Source organism: Crinia signifera, chromosome 2, assembly GCF_055691185.1.
Source record: "Crinia signifera chromosome 2, ASM5569118v1, whole genome shotgun sequence".
In the NCBI taxonomy this organism is placed as follows: domain Eukaryota; kingdom Metazoa; phylum Chordata; class Amphibia; order Anura; family Myobatrachidae; genus Crinia; species Crinia signifera.
Genome location: NC_139218.1, coordinates 371,599,088 through 371,620,875, shown reverse-complemented (window position 1 = coordinate 371,620,875; position 21,788 = coordinate 371,599,088). Strand labels below are relative to the sequence as shown.

Here is a 21,788-nt window from a genome sequence, read left to right as displayed (position 1 = left end):
TGCATGCGATTTTGACTATATAGTCAAAATCTAATGTCAAATCTCACCATGTGTACACAGCATTATACTTAACGGCAACTTGAATATGTATTGGTAAAATAACAAAATTGTGTCAATGCTGAAATATATATGTATATTTTATATAGATATAGCCGCACATATCTTTGCCCCGCCAATTGCTACATGGGATTTTGAAAAAAACTTTTAGTGATCAAAACATTGCCAACGTTTCGGGGTTCAAACTGACCCCTTTTTCAAGGTACACAAGGTTTGAACCCCAAAACGTTGGTAATGTTTTGTTCACTAAAAGTTTTTTGCAAAATACCATGGAGTGCCGCTGCTTTGTTCAACTATTGCAACCCTGTACATCACCCTCCGGAGGGCACCCTGGTCCTAACCACTGCTTGTGTTGAGTGCCGGACTGACCAACAGACATATATATATCCATGTATATGGTTCCACCTGGTGGTGCTGGACACGCCCCCTTTAGTGTATATTTAGAAAATCTTCCTGTAATTACTTTGCTTAGGAAATATAAATTCTGATCTTCCATGGATTTTATAATACTGTATAAATGCTTGTTGTTGCTAAACATGAAATATAATTGTAGTTGCCGGTATTGGGTGAATATGCATTTATAGCGAATCAGTCTGTACTGGGCATGGTACTAATAAATGGAACACTTAGCCAGGATATTAAATTATATGACTTCTTAAATTCGCTTTGAGAATAACCTCAGTGAAGATGTTGTTTTGCGTCGTTTGCTATTACATTTAAAATTGTTGTGCAATATAATGTATTTTCAGTGATTACAGTATAATCAGGTGAAGGGTACATTACCCGAATGTGTCTCTTCTCATATAAAATTGCCTTTAATACTCTTCTATTAGTAAATATTAATGTAAAAGATACTAAACCCTGACAAAAACAAATCGTTATAACATTTGTTGTTCAGCCCAAAAGCAAACACTTGTTTTATACTGATGACAATTTTGTACTGGTAGAGGCACAAGTGTGTACATATAGTGGCACAGGTGTGTACATATAGTGGCACAGGTGTGTACATATAGTGGCATAGGTGTGTACATATAGTGGCACAGGTGTGTGGGCATATAGAGGCATAGGTGTGTACATATAGTGGCACAGGTGTGTGGGCATATAGTTGCACAGGTGAGTACATATAGTGGCACAAGTCTGTGCATACAGTGGCACGGGTGTGTGGGCATATAGTTGTACAGGTGTGTACACATAGTGGCACGATTGTGTTCATATAGTGGCACAGGTGTGTACATATAGTGGCACACGTCTGCATACAGTGGCACAGGTGTTTACATATAGTGGCATGGGTGTTCACACATAGTTGCACTGTTGTGTGCATATAGTGGCACAGGTGTGTGCATATAGTGGCATAGGTGTGTGGGCATATAGTGGCACAGGTGTATATATATAGTGGCATGGGTGTGCACACATAGTGGCACTGTTGTGTGCATATAGTGGCACAGGTGTGTGCATATAGTGGCATAGGTGTGTGGGCATATAGTGGCACCGGTGTGTGCATATAGCTTCAGTACATTATTCTTTTCGAAATTTAGGCAGATGCTCACTGGGGAAAATAGTCCAATATTCTACAGAGGACAAGTGGAGAATTTACCATATAAACCAATGAGACACTAGCATTCACATTATAGATTATACTAGATAAATAGTAGCTACAATATGGTTGCCATGGGCAATGTCTGTACTTGTCTTATTTATAAGGTTTCACAGAGTACATCTCCATAATAGCGCCATGGGGAGGAAGGGGGGGGGGGTGTATTATACCTTATACACAGACTTGGCCTATAGCAACCGATAAGCTTTTACCTATCAAGCTAAAATTGCATAGCCGTTCATTCTAAAACAACAAATACATATAAACCAGTGCTTGGCAGCTCAAAAAACATCCATCCGTGCCCACGGCCGTCACTGGGGCACCTGATGAACCCAGATTCAGTGGCGTATCTGTAATTTTTTCTGTGTGCAAAGTGCACCCTTTTATTTAATATTTATCCCCTGCAGTCCAGCGGCGGCAGCAGAAACGCACGGTGGCCATCTTTCCAGTGATCCGGGCATGCCCAGTGTGAGCACTCTATGGCTCAGACTCCAGCAGCAGCAATCGGAAAAATCACTGGATAAATGTCTGCTGCGCCATTTTTCCAGAGATGTAGGCTTGTGCAGTACAGACGGATCACTCTATCTGCTCTATTAATTGGCTGGGGAAAAGTGACTGTATGGACTAATAGCAGAGGGTATGCAGCTACCTGTCACATGTGCCTTCCTCGGGCAGCACCTTACATTGCCTCATGGCTCCTACTCATCCTATATAATAAAAGGCTAAGACTGCTCCTCACATCTCTGGGGATCCAAATGTTTTGCACGTCAGCGTTGTTGCTCCTTTCGGGCGCATGCAGCCGCCAGCACTGTTACGATTTGCCGTCATCTTGACGGGCTGGTAACTAGCATCTCATAATGGGCCAGCTGCACTAAGCTTCAAAAGTAATAAAATGGAGAGTGATTAACAACCAGCCAATCAGCTCCTACCTGACATTTTTCAAACATAGCCTGTGACATAGCAGGGAGGAGTTGATTGGCTGGCTGTTGATCACCCTCCAATTTATCACTTTTGAAGCTTAGTTTATCTGGCCCAATGACTTCAGCTACTGTTGTATATACAACAGTCACCACCACCTGGATGCCGGGGGACCTTCAGGGGACCAGGTAAGTATGTAGAAAAATAAGAAATCTGGAATAATCCCTTATCAAAAATGTTCGTGGTCCTGAGCATTTTGGATAAGGGATACTCAACCTGTATACACACACACACACACACACACACACACACACACACACACACACACACACACACACACTCTTTTGACATGATAAACCAGTAAATCATACTTGTCAGCCCTACAGTGCCAGGTGCTGCAGAAGTAGCTGATGATTGAGGTGTGGTCATTATTGTGGCCACACCCCCACCAAAAAATGCTGTGTAGCGGGCACAGTGCAATGCGTGTAATTTATCATTGACCATTTATTTAACTGGGAAGCATGTAAGCTAGTTGGTGGGTGGCTCCGGGAGAATTGTCCTCTTCTCAAGGCGTCCAGGAGCATCACACAGTTTTCGGGAGCCTTCCGGATGTTTCAGTATGCTGCAAATTGAGTGTTTCATGGGTAGAATACTGAAACAAATAAGAAAATGTAATGGTCGACCTCACTTAGTTGAACCCGTCTAGATAGATGCCTAAATATAGTCGTTCATGTTTTACTATCCAAGTGGACATAGAGCGAGCAAGGGGACACTGCACATATACAGTGTCCACAGGGACCCCTTGTGGACATTCAAGCGCCAAAAAAACATGAAAAACTCGGCCACATGTCAACCATGTGGCTGTCGACCACGCTCCCATTGCTCTAACGTTGATGACTATCTTTAGACTAACTAGTCGGTTTTGTCTATGGGTGGCTGACCATAACATGGTCAATCCTAGATGGCTTCGATCCGCTATATACCATAACCCTGATACATTTAGCATATTTCAATTGATTTTCCTGGAAATCGTAATTAAACGCCGGATATCCTGTACAGCAGTGATTGCTGGCTGGCAGGAGCGTCTCACAGTGGTGTGTTATTCGGGAAAACTCTTGCACTCTCATTAAGCAGCCACACATGGATCTACACTCAGTCCGGCCACAGGGATCTACACTCAGTCCGGCCACAGGGATCCACATAGGGATCTACACTCAGTCCAGCCACAGGGATCCACACATGGATCTACACTCAGTCCGGCCACAGGGATCCACACAGGGATCTACACTCAGTCCAGCCACAGGGGTCCACACATGGATCTACACTCAGTCCGGCCACAGGGATCCACACGGGGATCTACACTCAGTCCGGCCACAGGGATCCACACAGGGATCTACTACACTCAGTCCAGCCACAGGGATCCACACAGGGATCTACACTCAGTCCAGCCACAGGGGTCCACACATGGATCTACACTCAGTCCAGCCACAGGGATCCACACAGGGATCTACACTCAGTCCAGCCACAGGGATCCACACATGGATCTACACTCAGTCCGGCCACAGGGATCCACACAGGGATCTACACTCAGTCCAGCCACAGGGATCCACACAGGGATCTACACTCAGTCCAGCCACAGGGATCCACACATGGATCTACACTCAGTCCGGCCACAGGGATCCACACAGGGATCTACACTCAGTCCGGCCACAGGGATCCACACATGGATCTACACTCAGATCTGCCAGCAATCAGTTCCCGAACACAACCTGAGATGGAATTCTGCACACTTGAACCTGAAATAGCTCTCGGCCCCCATGAGCTGTCATTTCTTGAACACTCTGATCAGTGTTTTGACAGATCGCTTAGGAGATGGCTTTATAATATTTTGACAGCCATCACTCTTCCCCGTGTAAGTAGGAGACCTCTCTCTGGAGGCACGCTTGCACTGCAATTAATGTACCAAGCTGATTTATTAGCATTTTGTAAAAAGCGATCGTGATTGTGAACGGTTCTTTACTTTCCCGATGAAAGGGGAGATAGAAGATCTGATCAGAGCCAAGCTGGCCACGGAAAGCTGATCTTGTCCCTTCTGCATAGGATACAACTGTTGTTCACGTAGGTGCCTGAAATGGGTCAATGCTGCCTTCCCAGCCTTTGCGCTGAGGACCTTATTCTGCTCACCAATTTCACAGCGTCACATGTGGATTAAATGCCGCTCGCTCAGCCGCCAACCCCCCGTCTCTTAGCGAGTTCCCCGCACGGCTGCGAATAGATGTTTTGCATAAACATCCATTCGAAGCCTTGGGTGAAGGGGCTATATCATTCGATGGTCCCCGACCATCGAATGATTTGGAACGTAGATGCAAAACTAAGGCACTTTCTGGTGTGTTAGCTTTGTGTGCTCCCTGTACGGGAAGAGGGCGGGCAGCTGACATCCGGTGATGTCAGCTACCCGTCCCCGGCACCCACGTCACTGGAACACCCATGAAACGCTGGACGTTCCCATGGGCTCAGCTTGTCGCCGTCCTATGACCCCTCCTGCACTGCTAGGTGTGAATGGGACAACGAACTAGCAGTTCACCGCGCCCTCTCACAGCCAGCGTATGCACATAAGAGAAACATCGCTCCCCCATGTGAAAGCCCCAGAAGTAACCACAACAGGTTATGAGATGTCGATGTCTTTAGTCTTGCACAGGTGAATAAATCTATGTTGCTGGGTCAGCAATATCCCGCTGGCTTCCACAGACCAAAATAGTTGTAACATGACCTGTTGGGGATACTTGGGAACTCATCTACTGATTGGGCGTATTTTCCTCACATTTCCCTACATTCTTTTTACTACATGTACTCAGACTCAGTCCTAAGTAGGGGTGGCCAGTGGCGGGATCCCGAGATATGGCCCCAAAATGTATGCGCAGTCTAATACTGATCACCAACCAGATGCTGCTCGGCTGTTCTTAACCTGGTATGTGGCCTCCGCAGCGTGACCTATGACCTAATCATGCTGCACAGGCTGCACCACTGTGCCTCCGCCGCCGGAACCCTCCACCATACAACCTCTCCCGGACACACACAATCGTCTCCGGCATCACACCAGCCACCTCCCTCCACTCTGCTGCCGCCTGCCTAAATGTGGGGGACAGAGGGAGGTTTTCTTTTTGTGATGCCAATCCCTGGGTCCTGGGAATCCCAGGATTGAGCATTTTTCAATCCCGATTCCCGGGATTGAAAATATTCCCCCGGGATTGGCATCCCTATTCCTAATGACCCCACCTAGTGCCTATTTCCCAGGTCTCCTCCCGAAATCACAGGAAAGATAATTAGCACTGCCTGAAATGTGTCAGTGAGGAACGACTACACCTGTGCTCCCACTGGGTGATCTGGAGAACATGAGCTGCTCAGGGTTCTCTGGACCATGTTTGAGAACCACTGCTGTTGCATTATTGCGGTCATTCTCCTGCAGTGTGTGTGTGTGTGTGTGTGTGTGTGTGTGTGTGTGTGTGTGTGTGTGTGTGGCCAGCATTCATTCTGAAGCACATCCATAGCCATGGATATAGGATATGCTGGTATTACCTGTTTATATGTTGTTTCACGTTAACATTGTTGTTTGTTTTCAAACAGAATTGGGTGGAGAAAGCGGAGAATCAGACGCTGCTGTCAGACACCATCGATTTGTCGGAGCTTTTTCATCCGGACACATTTCTTAATGCTCTACGTCAGGAAACAGCGAGGTAAGTTTATTGCAAGCTCCTGGTACATCTTAAGGGTATTTTTTCTTCATTGTCTTCAATTACTGGTCCATGAAATTGAATATATCCAAATATATAAATGACACCAGTAAAGCGCTTTCCCAGCTGCAGGTGTCACAGTGACTTTTAAGTGTATAAGTTATAGTCACTCTGACAGCCACCAGGACACAGCAGCAGCATGGGCAGAGTTGGGACAATGTAAGTTGGAATGGGAGAAAATCTATGAAAGATTCTGAATTATTAGTAGAAGTGAGCCAGAGGAGAAGTGGCCCATGGCAACCAATCAGCTGCTCTGTATAATTTTATATTCTGCAAATTATAGCTGTTCCTTCAGTGTAGATTGGTTGCCATGGGCCACTTCTCCTCTGGCTCACTTCTCCCTTATCACCGCTTCATACATCTACCCCTGATGGAGGTGTGCCCCAGCCCTGTTATCCTGACACTGGCTGAGAGATGGACTCTCTTACACCGCTGCAAAGCCCAGATCAGTGACCCTTTTACACCGCTGCAAAAACCCAGATCATTGGCGGGTCATACCCGGGTCAGCGGCGTTGTAAATGGGTCACGCCGTGTCCCTTTACACAGGACTTCTACCAAGTTCCTATCCTGAGTAGAACACGGCTAGGACCTGGGTAGACCCGGTTCCCGTTTACATCAATGGGGGATGTCCAACCTGCGGACCACAGTGTCCGCAGGTTGGACGGAGGGGCACACACAGCCTCCGCTGCTGTCTGCTATACTCAGCAGACGGCAGCGGAGGAGGCGAATGGATGCCTGTGTGCGGCATCCATTCACCTCCCAGACAAGGGCTGGAGGGCAGCCCAGCAGATTACCTTAGAGCTGGGCCTGTCCCCAGAGCAGCGGTCCAGGTCCTGACGGCGGCGATCAGGGCTTGGAGATGATGTCATCTCCAAGCGGCAGCTCAGGAGCCGCCTGCGCCGGGTGGGGGAGCTCTGATGTAAAAGGTAGCAAACGCTGGGTCGCACCCCCGGCTTGAAGCTGGGTCCAAAAACCCGGGTGCAACCCGGCGTTTTTGGTATAAAAGAGGTATAACACAGCTCACTGAGCCAACCATGGGAAACAAACGTCTCTATCAAGCAGCGCATATGATGAAAGCCCTACACATGATGGTGAGATGTACTAAAACTTGAAAAGAGAGTCATTTACAGGCTGGGTTTGAAAAATGACAGGAGCTGACTGGTTGGCCGATTGTCACTCCCTATTTTATCACTTTTTAAAGCTTACTACAATGAAAATATTTCAGTTATCTTTACCTGCCCCTTAATATTTGTCAAACAGCCCTAGATTTAGCAATGTTGAAAAAAATGTTCTATAAATTAATAAAATAAGAAAAATCATTTGCAGCTTTTGAGGGTTAAGAAAATTGCAACATGGTTTAATTTAGGGAGACACAATTATTAATGTTTACGTAAATCTCGTGGCCCTTAAGCACTCATCCTCTGGCCAACCCCATACTCTAAATTCAGTGCTGGATTTTACGGAGAAGCCAGACGAGTATATACAGATGTAGCCGGGCTCATCTATCCTGTTGGGCCACCATCATGACTTCGTTGACGGTCCCGTTATGGCGCACTTAAGGTCCATACACACTGGGCGATTATGCCCAGCATTTATGGACAGCGTTGACCGCTGTCATTGCTGGGGGGAAAGCCACTCAGTGCATACACACTGAGCCGCTTTCCCCCTGCCTAGCGCTGTCAGCGGGGGGGCGGGCGGCTTTGCATAGTGCAGCGTCCACAAAGCCGCTCATCTGCTGGTAACACAAGCAGATGAGCGGCTTTCCCAGCGATGAAGCGGGAGTACGCATCACCGCTCATCGATGGGCCGTACACACTGGGCGGCTTTGAGCTGGAAGCTGCTGAAACTTGGTATTAATAGCATACTGTATTTACAAAGTGGAAAAGTAGTTCTTGGACTATATTACTGTACTGTATTTCAACAGAGACCGCATGCATGTGCATTGGTGATTCTCAAAAGCAACATCTGGTGGATGGACATACTGTGTAAGCATTACACTCAGTGGCATAACTATAGCTCCGCAGCCCCCGCGGTGGCGGGGGGGCGCAGAGAAATTGGGGGCGCTGCCGGGGGGCTGCGGGGCTATAGTTACCCGCGGTCTGCGTCTCGCCCGGCTCTCTGTCGGGACCTGCCTGACAGACACGGTCCCGGCCGGCTCCTGCTGCAATGAAAACTGACAATTAGAAAATGGCTGCCCCCATACTGCAGACAGTTTTCTGTCTGCAGTATGGGGGCAGCCATTTTCTAAGAGTCAGTTTTCATTGTAGCAGCAGGAGCCGGCCGGGACCGTGACGGTCAGGCAGGTCCCGACAGAGAGCCGGGCGAGACGCAGACCGCGGGTAAGAAGTGGGGGGTTAGGTGTGTGCGGGGGTGGGGTGCCGAATAAACGTGCAGCGGGGGGGGGGGGGGGGGGGGCGCTAAATAGTTAGTTACGCCCCTGATTACACTCCCCACCACGCATGGCTACATCTGTATGGCTTGGTACAGCTCACTAGCACCATGCGTCACACACATTATCATACCTCCCAACTGTCCCGCTAAACGCGGGAACGTCACTTTTTTCTGGATGTTCCTGTGTCCCTCCCACGGCCGGCAGTGTCCCGCTGTGGGGGGGGAGTCCCCCCAATATGCCAGAATAGACGCTGTGCGCATGCACACAGTGTCTATTCAGTGGCGCAGTGACCTTATTTGCATACGTCACGCCCCCTTTGTGGGCGCCACGTGAGTGTCCCTATTCTTGAAGTGGGAGGTATGCATTATGATGTATTGAGGCTATGTTCATGAGGACATATCTGTATAATGAACAGTAAGGAGTGCATTCATGTACGTGTTATATAACCTATTTTTCGCTGTGATTTTCTACTTATGTAGGAAAGGAACCATCGTTCAGCTCCTCACCTTCACCTCCATGTTTACCTTGTAATATCTCATTCATGTTTTCTATCCTCGTAGAACAATGAACTGCTCTATGGATAACCTGAGATTTGTGGCGTCCTGGAAAGGAAGGATTCACACTGCAAAGCTCCAAGTCAAGGTAATATAGTAAACAACAAGCTTCTAACACAATATAAATGATTCATTCAGACAAGGACGTGTGCTCTTAACTGGTATTCAGCTCTGTTCAGTTCACAATAAATCAGTAAAAAACAAAAAGAACGTCACTGTATACTTCACTATAATGATCTTCTGCTGTGTTCCGGTTCCGGCCAGGGAGCGACCCGGCATTTGTGATAAATCATGCCCTGTGTGCACCCGGGGCGTGGAGGAACAGCAGCTCTATAGTGTGGGACTGTTAGTGCTATAATGCATGCTTCCAGTGTTCCTCTGTTAGTCCCACACTATAATTGCATGCTTCCAGTGTTCCTCTGTTAGTCACACACTATAATGCATGCTTCCAGTGTTCCTCTCTTAGTCACACACTATAATGCATGCTTCCAGTGTTCCTCTCTTAATCACACACTATAATGCACGTCTCCAGTGTTCCTCTGTTAGTCACACACTATAATGCACGTCTCCAGTGTTCCTTTGTTAGTCCCACACTATAATGCACATCTCCAGTGTTCCTCTGTTAGTCACACACACTATAATGCACGTCTCCAGTGTTCCTCTGTTAGTCCCACACTATAATGCACGTCTCCAGTGTCCCTATGTTTGTCACACACTATAATGCATGCTTCCAGTGTTCCTCTGTTAGTCCAACACTATAATGCATGTCTCCAGTGTCCCTCTGTTAGTCACACACTATAATGCACGTCTCCGGTGTCCCTCTGTTAGTCCCACACTATAATGCACGTCTCCAGTGTTCCTGTTAGTCCCACACTATAATGCACGTCTACAGTGTTCCTCTGTTAGTCCCACACTATAATGCATGTCTCCAGTGTTCCTCTGTTAGTCCCACACTATAATGCACATCTCCAGTGTTCCTCTGTTAGTCACACACTATAATGCACGTCTCCAGTGTCCCTATGTTAGTCACACACTATAATGCATGCTTCCAGTGTTCCTCTGTTAGTCCCACACTATAATGCATGTCTCCAGTGTCCCTCTGTTAGTCCCACACTATAATGCACGTCTCCAGTGTTCCTCTGTTAGTCCCACACTATAATGCACGTCTCCAGTGTTCCTCTGTTAGTCCCATACTATAATGCACGTCTCCAGTATTCCTCTGTTAGTCCCACACTATAATGCATGCTTCCAGTGTTCCTCTGTTAGTCACACACACTATAATGCATGTCTCCAGTGTTCCTTTGTTAGTCCCACACTATAATGCACGTCTCCAGTGTTCCTCAGTTAGTCACACACACTATAATGCACGTATCCAGTGTTCCTCTGTTAGTCACACACACTATAATGCACGTCTCCAGTGTTCCTGTTAGTCGCACACACTATAATGCACGTCTCCAGTGTTCCTTTGTTAGTCCCACACTATAATGCACGTCTCCAGTGTTCCTGTTAGTCACACACACTATAATGCATGTCTCCAGTGTTCCTCTGTTAGTCACACACTATAATGCACGTCTCCAGTGTTCCTGTTAGTCACACACTATAATGCACATCTCCAGTGTCCCTCTGTTAGTCCCACACTATAATGCACGTCTCCAGTGTCCCTATGTTAGTCACACACTATAATGCATGCTTCCAGTGTTCCTCTGTTAGTCCCACACTATAATGCATGCTTCCAGTGTTCCTCTGTTAGTCACACACTATAATGCACGTCTCCAGTGTCCCTCTGTTAGTCCCACACTATAATGCACGTCTCCAGTGTTCCTATGTTAGTCCCACCCTATAATGCATGCTTCCAGTGTTCCTCTGTTAGTCACACACTATAATGCACGTCTCCAGTGTCCCTCTGTTAGTCCCACACTATAATGCACGTCTCCAGTGTTCCTCTGTTAGTCCCACACTATAATGCATGTCTCCAGTGTTCCTCTGTTAGTCCCACACTATAATGCACGTCTCCAGTGTTCCTCTGTTAGTCCCACACTATAATGCACGTCTCCAGTGTTCCTCTCTGAGTCCCACACTATAATGCATGCTTCCAGTGTTCCTCTGTTAGTCCCACACTATAATGCACATCTGCAGTGTTCATTTGTTAGTCCCACACTATAATGCACGTCTCCAGTGTTCCTCTGTTAGTCACACACACCAAAATGCACGTCTCCAGTGTTCCTCTGTTAGTCACACACTATAATGCATGTCTCCAGTGTTCCTGTTAGTCCCACACTATAATGCACGTCTCCAGTGTTCCTCTGTTAGTCACACAGACAATAATGCATGTCTCCAGTGTCCCTCTGTTAGTCACACACTATAATGCACGTCTCCAGTGTCCCTCTGTTAGTCCCACACTATAATGCACGTCTCCAGTGTTCCTGTTAGTCCCACACTATAATGCATGCTTCCAGTGTTCCTCTGTCAGTCCCACACTATAATGCACGTCTCCAGTGTTCCTGTTAGACACACACACAATAATGCACATCTCCAGTGTTCCTCTGTTAGTCCCACACTATAATGCACGTCTCCAGTGTTCCTCTGTTAGTCCCACATTATAATGCACATCTCCAGTGTTCTTCTGTTAGTCACACACACAATAATGCACATCTCCAGTGTTCCTCTGTTAGTCCCACACTATAATGCACGTCTCCAGTGTCCCTATGTTAGTCACACACTATAATGCATGCTTCCAGTGTTCCTCTGTTAGTCCCACACTATAATGCATGTCTCCAGTGTCCTTCTGTTAGTCACACACTATAATGCACGTCTCCAGTGTCCCTCTGTTAGTCCCACACTATAATGCACGTCTCCAGTGTTCCTCTGTTAGTCCCACACTATAATGCATGTCTCCAGTGTCCCTCTGTTAGTCACACACTATAATGCACGTCTCCAGTGTCCCTCTGTTAGTCCCACACTATAATGCACGTCTCCAGTGTTCCTCTGTTAGTCCCACACTATAATGCACGTCTCCAGTGTTCCTCTGTTAGTCCCACACTATAATGCACGTCTCCAGTGTTCCTGTTAGACACACACACAATAATGCACATCTCCAGTGTTCCTCTGTTAGTCCCACACTATAATGCACGTCTCCAGTGTTCCTCTGTTAGTCCCACACTATAATGCACGTCTCCAGTGTTCCTCTGTTAGTCCCACACTATAATGCACGTCTCCAGTGTTCCTCTGTTAGTCCCACACTATAATGCACGTCTCCAGTGTTCCTCTGTTAGTCCCACACTATAATGCACGTCTCCAGTGTTCCTCTGTTAGTCCCATACTATAATGCACGTCTCCAGTATTCCTCTGTTAGTCCCACACTATAATGCATGCTTCCAGTGTTCCTCTGTTAGTCACACACACTATAATGCATGTCTCCAGTGTTCCTTTGTTAGTCCCACACAATAATGCACGTCTCCAGTGTTCCTCAGTTAGTCACACACACTATAATGCACGTATCCAGTGTTCCTCTGTTAGTCACACACACTATAATGCACGTCTCCAGTGTTCCTGTTAGTCGCACACACTATAATGCACGTCTCCAGTGTTCCTTTGTTAGTCCCACACTATAATGCACGTCTCCAGTGTTCCTGTTAGTCACACACACTATAATGCATGTCTCCAGTGTTCCTCTGTTAGTCACACACTATAATGCACGTCTCCAGTGTTCCTGTTAGTCACACACTATAATGCACTTCTCCAGTGTCCCTCTGTTAGTCACACACTATAATGCACGTCTCCAGTGTTCCTCTGTTCGTCCCACACTATAATGCACATCTCCAGTGTTCCTCTGTTAGTCACACACACAATAATGCACATCTCCAGTGTTCCTCTGTTAGTCCCACACTATAATGCACGTCTCCAGTGTCCCTATGTTAGTCACACACTATAATGCATGCTTCCAGTGTTCCTCTGTTAGTCCCACACTATAATGCATGCTTCCAGTGTTCCTCTGTTAGTCACACACTATAATGCACGTCTCCAGTGTCCCTCTGTTAGTCCCACACTATAATGCACGTCTCCAGTGTTCCTCTGTTAGTCCCACACTATAATGCACGTCTCCAGTGTTCCTCTGTTAGTCCCACACTATAATGCACGTCTCCAGTGTTCCTCTGTTAGTCCCACACTATAATGCACGTCTCCAGTGTTCCTGTTAGTCCCACACTATAATGCACGTCTCCAGTGTCCCTCTGTTAGTCACACACTATAATGCACATCTCCAGTGTTCCTCTGTTAGTCACACACACAATAATGCACGTTTCCAGTGTTCCTTTGTCAGTCCCACACTATAATGCACGTCTCCAGTGTCCCTATGTTAGTCACACACTATAATGCATGCTTCCAGTGTTCCTCTGTTAGTCCCACACTATAATGCATCCTTCCAGTGTTCCTCTGTTAGTCACACACTATAATGCACATCTCCAGTGTTCCTCTGTTAGTCACACACACAATAATGCACATCTCCAGTGTTCCTCTGTTAGTCCCACACTATAATGCACGTCTCCAGTGTTCCTCTATTAGTCCTACACTATAATGCACGTCTCCAGTGTTCCTCTGTTAGTCCCACACTATAATGCACGTCTCCAGTGTTCCTCTGTTAGTCCCACACTATAATGCATGCTTCCAGTGTTCCTCTGTTAGTCCCACACTATAATGCACGTCTCCAGTGTTCTTCTGTTAGTCCCACACTATAATGCACGTCTCCAGTGTTCCTCTGTTAGTCATACACTATAATGCACGTCTCCAGTTTTCCTCTGTTAGTCCCACACTATAATGCACGTCTCCAGTGTTCCTCTGTTAGACACACTATAATGCACGTCTCCAGTGTTCCTCTGTTAGCCCCACACTATAATGCACGTCTCCAGTGTTCCTCTGTTAGTCACACACACTAAAATGCACGTCTCCAGTGTTCCTCTGTTAGTCCCACACTATTATGCATGCTTCCAGTGTTCCTCTGTTAGTCACACACTGTAAGTGTCACACACTATAAGAAGGGTTAAACCCAGGTCGACACAGATTTAGTATGAAAGCGCCAGACCTGGGTCTGACCTGACTTTGCGATGTGAAAGGGGTATAAGTGGAATATTGAGATTTCCTTCCTTCCTTCTTTCTCCCAGCAGATGGCGCCATGAGAGATTTGTACTGCACATGTGTCACCTAAATGCGAAATATGCAGCACATTTGTTAATTACATAACTTAATATTTACAGATAATGTCTCAGTGGACAGTCATTATGTTGACGCATGTAAAAGTTGACATGGTTTTTTTTTTGGGTGGTAATACACGCTTTGCCAACCTTTGGCTTTCCAGCTGTTGTGAAACTACAAGTCCCAGCATGCCTTGCCATAGTTTTACAATTAGGGAATGCTAAACCTGTGGGAAGGCATGCTGGGATGTGAAGTTTCGCAACAGCTGGAGGGCCAGGCCTGCCTGAGCACGTGGACCCCGATTTAGTGTACTGAAGCAACTCATATGGCTCATTTCGTTCACCATCCTTATTGCTTGTGTCGACCTTTTGTCACCGTTGACATTTTGGTGTTGCCTGTCAACCCAGACGTTGGGGGAAAGTTACTAAGATGTGTATTCTACTTCACATGTGATGTTGCTATGGGAAACCAATCTGCTCCTGTCTACTATCTTCTAGAGGGTGTTAAATAAATAAGTAGATTCTGATTGGCCGGTTTCCGCTGCTACAATGCCACCTGCTGAGGTGATCACATGTGAAGTAGAATACACATCTTAGTACATTTCCCCCATTGTCTGTCAGCCATCCGGATACCATTCTTGTTGAACCAAGGAAAAAGTCCATGCTCTTTTGAAAAATATATATTTTTATTCAGATGTCATGTTTTCCATTCAGACGCTTGCTTTCTGGAATCCCAATTGCATATAGAGTTTCTTCACTTCTTAAAAACCGGTTCACAAAGACAGGAAGTTGCCCTATGAGGACACACCCAGCCTGGAGCCTGGACTTGTGCGTGTTCCTCGGAATATTGCAGGGGATATTCTGCTGCTAATTGCATCCTGTGTTCTGTGGGGACTTCTGTCAGGGACAGAACACCCAGTAGGCCAACGCCACCTCTGGTATGACGTGATTGGCTGTCACGATGACGAATCCTCAAAGGTTTCACAACTGCCAAAATACAAACAATGCGGCGCATTGTACAGTATCTGCCCGCTAATTATTGTTATTATTGTTTTTCAATGGGTGTAATGTTCCCTGAAAAGTGATGGTATTTATTTTGGCCTCAATGGTGCTCAGATTTAGCATTGTTCAAACACACCAAATTATGTTTAATGACACTGTTCCATTAAAGCACGCCTAACTTTGAATAGCTGAACGTATGAGCAAAACAATTACAGTTTAATTAAAAGAAAGTTGACTGATGATAATAGCAGTTCATTAGTTGCCTTTAACCCTGTCATTATTTCTAAGCATCTATATTAACTGGACCGCGGTGCCTATGTGACACTCTGTTAGGATTGCATTGTAACTAATCGCCCGTAATAAGGCCTAGCAACAAGCGTTACTTATTTGTGTCTAATTACCAGATCATTATTATTCTGTCTCTTGTTTTCATATGGTTTATATATTAAATATGATCTTTTTTCTATTTTCCTAATGACATGTGAAATGGACAGAGATCTATTCAGTGATGATAATTGGCGGCTTGGTTTTCAAGCGGTTAGATTATATTATAATGCTAAAAAAAATAACAGTTCACAAAAAGCATCCGCAGCACCTGTGGTGCGGCGTCACACAGCCGGTAAGACTTAGCGGAGTAGGATTAATTGCAGCGGTGCATTGATCTGTTCATATCTGAGTATATTGGGTAAGAATACGCAGCAAGGTTATATTCAGCAAAGATAAAGGATGTGAAGTTACATTGTAGCAAAGAGGACAAGAGTGGGACGCTACCCACCATTAGCTGCCCACTTATCGAGTGGAGTAGGATAACCGGGTGCCCGGCGATGTGATTCGCCATCGTAGCCAGGACCCCATGCTGTGCAATGCTGGTAAATTCTCAGTATTGTATTGTGGTTGCAATACAATGGGACACAATGGGGCAGCCACCGCACGGCCTCCGGTGTCGCATCTCGCGCCACACTGCCCCTTTTGTCAAGCCACCCCACGCACTGCACCAGTGCTGCATATGCCTGTCTGCTCCTCCCACTACCATAGTACTATAAATATATAAAGCTGCACCGTTAGGGTAGTCAAATCAGCTCCTAACTCTCAATTTACATATTGGAGCTGATTGTCTGGAGTACTAGCGGTACAGTCGCTCTCGCGGCTAGCGGTACAGTCGCTCTCGTATTGAGAGGACTAGCGGTACAGTCACTCTCGCGACTAGCGGTACAGTCGCTCTTGTATTGAGAGGACTAGCGGTACAGTCGCTCTCGCGAAAAATGTGAGGCGAGCACCCGTCCAGGGCCGTCCTCCGGTGTTGCTGCCGTGCGGCTGCAGGCAGTCACTCTCACTTATCGGGTTTTGAGCGCTGGTGAACTACGTTAGAGGTGTGCAGGGTAGCACTTGCCTCGTTCATCCAGACAGCTCAAGGAACGTTAGGTCTGGCGCCAGACTAACGTGTAGTCACGGTGTGGACCAGTGACTGTCGCGCTGCAGTACAGATCAAAATTTAAACATAGTATGTGGGGAGGGGAAGAGGGGGATTTAGAACACACTGAGTGTGTTAGTCGGTCAGCGTACGCTTCGCTGTGAACGCTTCCTCAGGACCCGCACACCTCTAACGTAGTTCACCAGCGCTCAAAACCCGATAAGTGAGAGTGACTGCCTGCAGCCGCACGGCAGCAACACCGGAGGACGGCCCTGGACGGGTGCTCGCCTCACATTTTTCGCGAGAGCGACTGTACCGCTAGTCCTCTCAATACAAGAGCGACTGTACCGCTAGTCGCGAGAGTGACTGTACCGCTAGTCCTCTCAATACGAGAGCGACTGTACCGCTAGCCGCGAGAGCGACTGTACCGCTAGTCCTCTCAATACGAGAACTGTCAATCTCACCGTTGCAATAAACTGTATAGTAATCTCATGGTGAGGCATACTATTGACCAGGAGAAAGCCTGAACCATCAGCTTCCTCCACCTGAGAGCACTTCACTCTCATCGCGGCTGCATACTGTTTAAAAACACTTACACACAGGGGATACTGGGGATTTGGGGGTCACACTGAGTCAGGGGAACATTTCCCCTTTTTTAATAAATGTTTGTGATTTTCTGTATGTCTTGGTTTTATTTCGCTATAAATTTTTAACATATACCCAATAAATGTTATATATTACGAGTTAAATTCTTAGGTGCACCAGCAAAAGGCATTCTTTTCTTTCCTCAAACTCTTGTGATTCCTAATGCCTAAGGTAGCACACCCTCATTTACTGTACGAATTACTATAGAAATTATCGGCACTCAGGAGGGTCCACTTTTTGAAAATTTATTTTGATATTTACCTGTGCGATTGACATATCTCCCCCCAACGTTGGATAGTGGGGGCATGAAAAGGTCGGAGGACGCGTACCGCCGCCCCTAGCGGGCTCGCTGCGCTCGCCACGCTTCGGGTTCACATTGATCGTGGGGTGGCGTAAAAGACTTTTGGGGGGACATTTCACTGTTCATGGGTGTTTTGGGGGGTTTCTGGGCCATTTACCATTGTTCCCTATGATGATTTGGGTAAATTGACCCATTTAACATTGTTTCCTATGGGAAATCGGGGGCATCGTGGCTAAATTGAGGCATTTAACATTGTTCCCTATGGGGAAATCGCGGGCATCGCGGCGCGGCCATCGCACCCGATTTTTTAGTGCATGCGATGGCCGCGATGCCCCCGATTTTTCCTCACGATGCCCACGATCATGATCTTTGTGGCCGTGCTAGGAAACAAGTACCGAAGATATCTTTAGCGTACATAATGCCACCTTTTAACGCACCTTAAGCCCAGCACGGATCAGATCACTGACATAAGAAATGGCTTTTGCGGAATCAGCTGCTATGTGGCCAATGTGACAGCCAGGTAGTCTTGTGATGTCTCGTTACACTTCACCGCATTTGGTCCCTTCTGTAAGAGTAGGTTCACAACTTGAACACTAGGTACAATAGCTGCGACATACTATGAAAGCTTATATTGTATATACTGTAGCCTATAGTTACTATCCCCTCAGATCCGGGCATTACTGGCCGGTAATGGCCTGGACGGTTTATAGACTCACCGCTGGCTCTCAGCCTCTCCAAGGCATTCATTGGCCAGGAATTCCCTGTTCTGGGATTACTCGTAATGTTTGTCCGGATTACATTCATCACTCTGCTGAAGTTAAAGTCCCTTTTTCCAGGCATTTCCAAGGAACCTATTTTGCATATCCTATTGTTTTCTCAATCTGGGATTTTTTTGTTGTCCGTGTGACTGACGCATTTCTGCACGGTGCTGACTGTCTGAGCGGCCGGTCTGGTTTCCGCTGCTACAATGCCACCTGCTGAGGTGAGGCGCTGCCACGTTCTCCTCCTTGCACAGGCCAATTCCCGGGCACTGGAGGCTAACAATGAGGAATACTTGGAGTGTTTGCTTTATAGATGCGCTTCCTCTTATTCACAGCTCACAACACATTCCTGGCCTTCCTGTTATTTACATGTCTGCCCCAGGCCCCGGCCACGCTGCTGGTCACGTGATTATCACAGACAATTAGGACAGTTATCTGCAGTTCGTTATCTTCTATGTTCTCATTATTAGATCAGCGGATTACAGCTGGAAGGATGCAGTTTTGATGGAAACAGTCTGTTTGAGAATGAGCACAACTCTCCGAGTGTATTCCTGGTCCCCCCCTGTTACATGGCCTGGATTTCACAGGTACGTAGGTAATCTTAGCCACAAAGGTGTCTTTGTAGCAGTCGCTGTGAATAATTGCAGACTGTATAGGTTCCATACCTCCTAACATTATTAACAAGCAAGTTGGGACTGCTGCGTGCGTATTCCTGCAAAGGGGCGTGGCCTCAGGAAACAGGGGCGTGGATTTGCAGGAGTGACTGCAATCGCAAACCACCTCCTACCACTTCCTTCGCTATGGGGGCATGCCCAGCATCGGAAGACAGTTGCGAGGTATGTTTGATAGTTTCATAACCATGAATTGGGGTGAAATGTAATATGATGAAAGATTCAGAAAGTGAGAGATTTGGTAAGAAATCTCAAGTTTTATTTTAAAGCGGCAATCATTTACACTGAAAAATCAAACTGGTTTTGCAGTGTAAATGATTGCCGCTTTAAAAAAAAAAAAAAACCCTGGAGATTTCTCTCATCCTGTTACTTTCCCCTTACGCAACATCTCACGCATCAGACCATTCCTCTCCACTGACGCGACCAAAATTCTCATTCACTCTCTTGTCATCTCCCGCCTTGACTACTGCAACATCCTTCTCTCTGGGCTACCTCTCACCCGCCTCGCACCTCTCTAAACCATTCTTAACGCTGCTGCTAGGCTCATCTTCCTCTCCTGCCGCTCTACCTCCGCCTCCCCCCTCTGTCTATCTCTTCACTGGCTCCCCATTCCTTTCCGAGTTCTCTTTAAACTTCTCACCACCACCTACAAGGCTCTCTCCTCCTCCACCGCTCCTTACCTCTCTTCACTGATCTCTATCCACACTCCCTCCCATCCTCTTCGCTCCTTCGCTGACCGCCGACTGACCTCTCACCTAATCACCTCCTCCCACTCCCGTGTCCAAGACTTCTCTCGCGCTGCCCCCCTGCACTGGAACAACCTCCCGCCACCCATCAGGCTTTCTGATTCCCTTACCTCCTTCAAGCGCTCCCTCAAAACCCACTTTTTTCGACTAGCCTATCCATCCTCCTAACCTCTTTTGATCCTCCTATCCTGCCTCCGTTCCCCTCCGTTCCTACTTATCCTGTTGTTTTTCGTTCGTCCACCCACCTATTTTTAGTATGTTAACTCTTATGAGTAGGGTCCTCCTTCCTCACGTACTCACCCTACCTCTTTACATCACCTGTGCTCCTGTCCTGTTCTTCCCTTCCTCTACTTCATCTTCAGTCTCCTCGACAATTTTGACACCTACTTCTGAACTGATGCTGATTTTAGTCCTACCAGCTATACCCCTATTTATACTGTATTTTTCAACGGGTTGGGATCATTTGGTCTATTGCATTATGGTCGAAAGTCATTAGGTCGAATCCATTAGGTCGACATGCTAAAAGGTCGACATGACTCTAGGTCGACATGGGAAAAGGTCGACATGATTCTAGGTCGAAAGGTCATTAGTTCGACAGGTCATTAGTTCGACAAGGTCATTAGTTCGACATTGTCTATGTCGACATTCACAAGGTCGACATGGGGTTTTTCACTGTTTTTTTACCTGAATGTCAACACAGTCGACATGGACACAGTTTAAAGTGCACTGCATCCCCTCGCATCGCTCGCTGCGCTCGCAATGCGTCGGGCACGGTGCCTCGCTACGCTCGGCACACTATTTTATTCTCCCACCACGCCCTAGTGGATGGTAGGGCATGAAATACCGCCTGTCGGCACATGTTGGCTCAAAAAACAGTGAAAAACTCCATGTCGACCTTGTGAATGTCGACATAGACAATGTCGAACTAATGACCTTGTCGAACTAATGACCTGTCGAACTAATGACCTTTCGAACTAGAATCATGTCGACCTTTTCCCATGTCGACCTAGAGTCATGTCGACCTTTTAGCATGTCGACCTAATGGATTCGACCTAATGACTGTCGACCATAATGCAGTAGACCAAATGACCGCATCCCTTTTCAACACACCCTGTACGTTACCATGTCATTTGTTTTTTGTTTGCTATGTACGGCGCTGCGGACACTTTGCGGCGCCTTATAAATAAACGTACTACTACTACTACTACTACTACTACTTTGTGTCAATGGTAGTACTTTTGCTATTCGATGGTGGCATTCCAGTGTTTGCTACAATCGAATGGTAAACATTCGATGGTGATTCGATGTTTCCCCTCCCAGCCAGGCATGTTGCATTGCTTCTGTGCATGCGCAGCCATGCTGAAGATATTTGCGCATGTGCAAATCATATTTTTTTCTATCAAATTCTTTTGATGTGATGGTCAGTTAACATCGCATCAAAAGATTCAATGGCGGAAACCCAGCCATCATTTGATGGTGGGCTTCTGACGTCCATCCCTAATGTATGATGTTGCATTAATGTTTCTTTGAGAGGTTTTGGCCTACCGTCAATGCGTATATTTGTCTCTTCTGCGGTGATAAGATTACATGGCAGATACAGTATCTGTATTTGTGTTACATGACAGTGTTATGTGTGTAAATACCCAGAGTAACTCAGCAAAATATAAATGAGCCTAAATGAAATCATTGTGCTGCAGGTTCCTGGAATTATTCCTAATATTTAACTGGACTTCCTGAAATCGTCTGTTATTAACTCAGA

The 21,788-nt window shown here is 46.6% G+C and overlaps 1 protein-coding gene across 3 annotated transcripts in view; it reads left to right on the top strand.

The window, feature by feature from the left end:
• Positions 1-21,788, top strand: part of DYNC2H1 (dynein cytoplasmic 2 heavy chain 1) — a 324,861-nt gene that overhangs the window by 301,095 nt on the left and 1,978 nt on the right. For all 3 annotated transcript variants that reach the window (XM_083170072.1, XM_083170071.1, XM_083170070.1), the window contains 3 exons: positions 6,194-6,303; positions 9,313-9,394; positions 19,083-19,199. In XM_083170072.1, the coding sequence (XP_083026198.1) occupies positions 6,194-6,303; positions 9,313-9,394; positions 19,083-19,199 (309 nt within the window). The remainder of the gene's footprint in view (positions 1-6,193; positions 6,304-9,312; positions 9,395-19,082; positions 19,200-21,788) is intronic.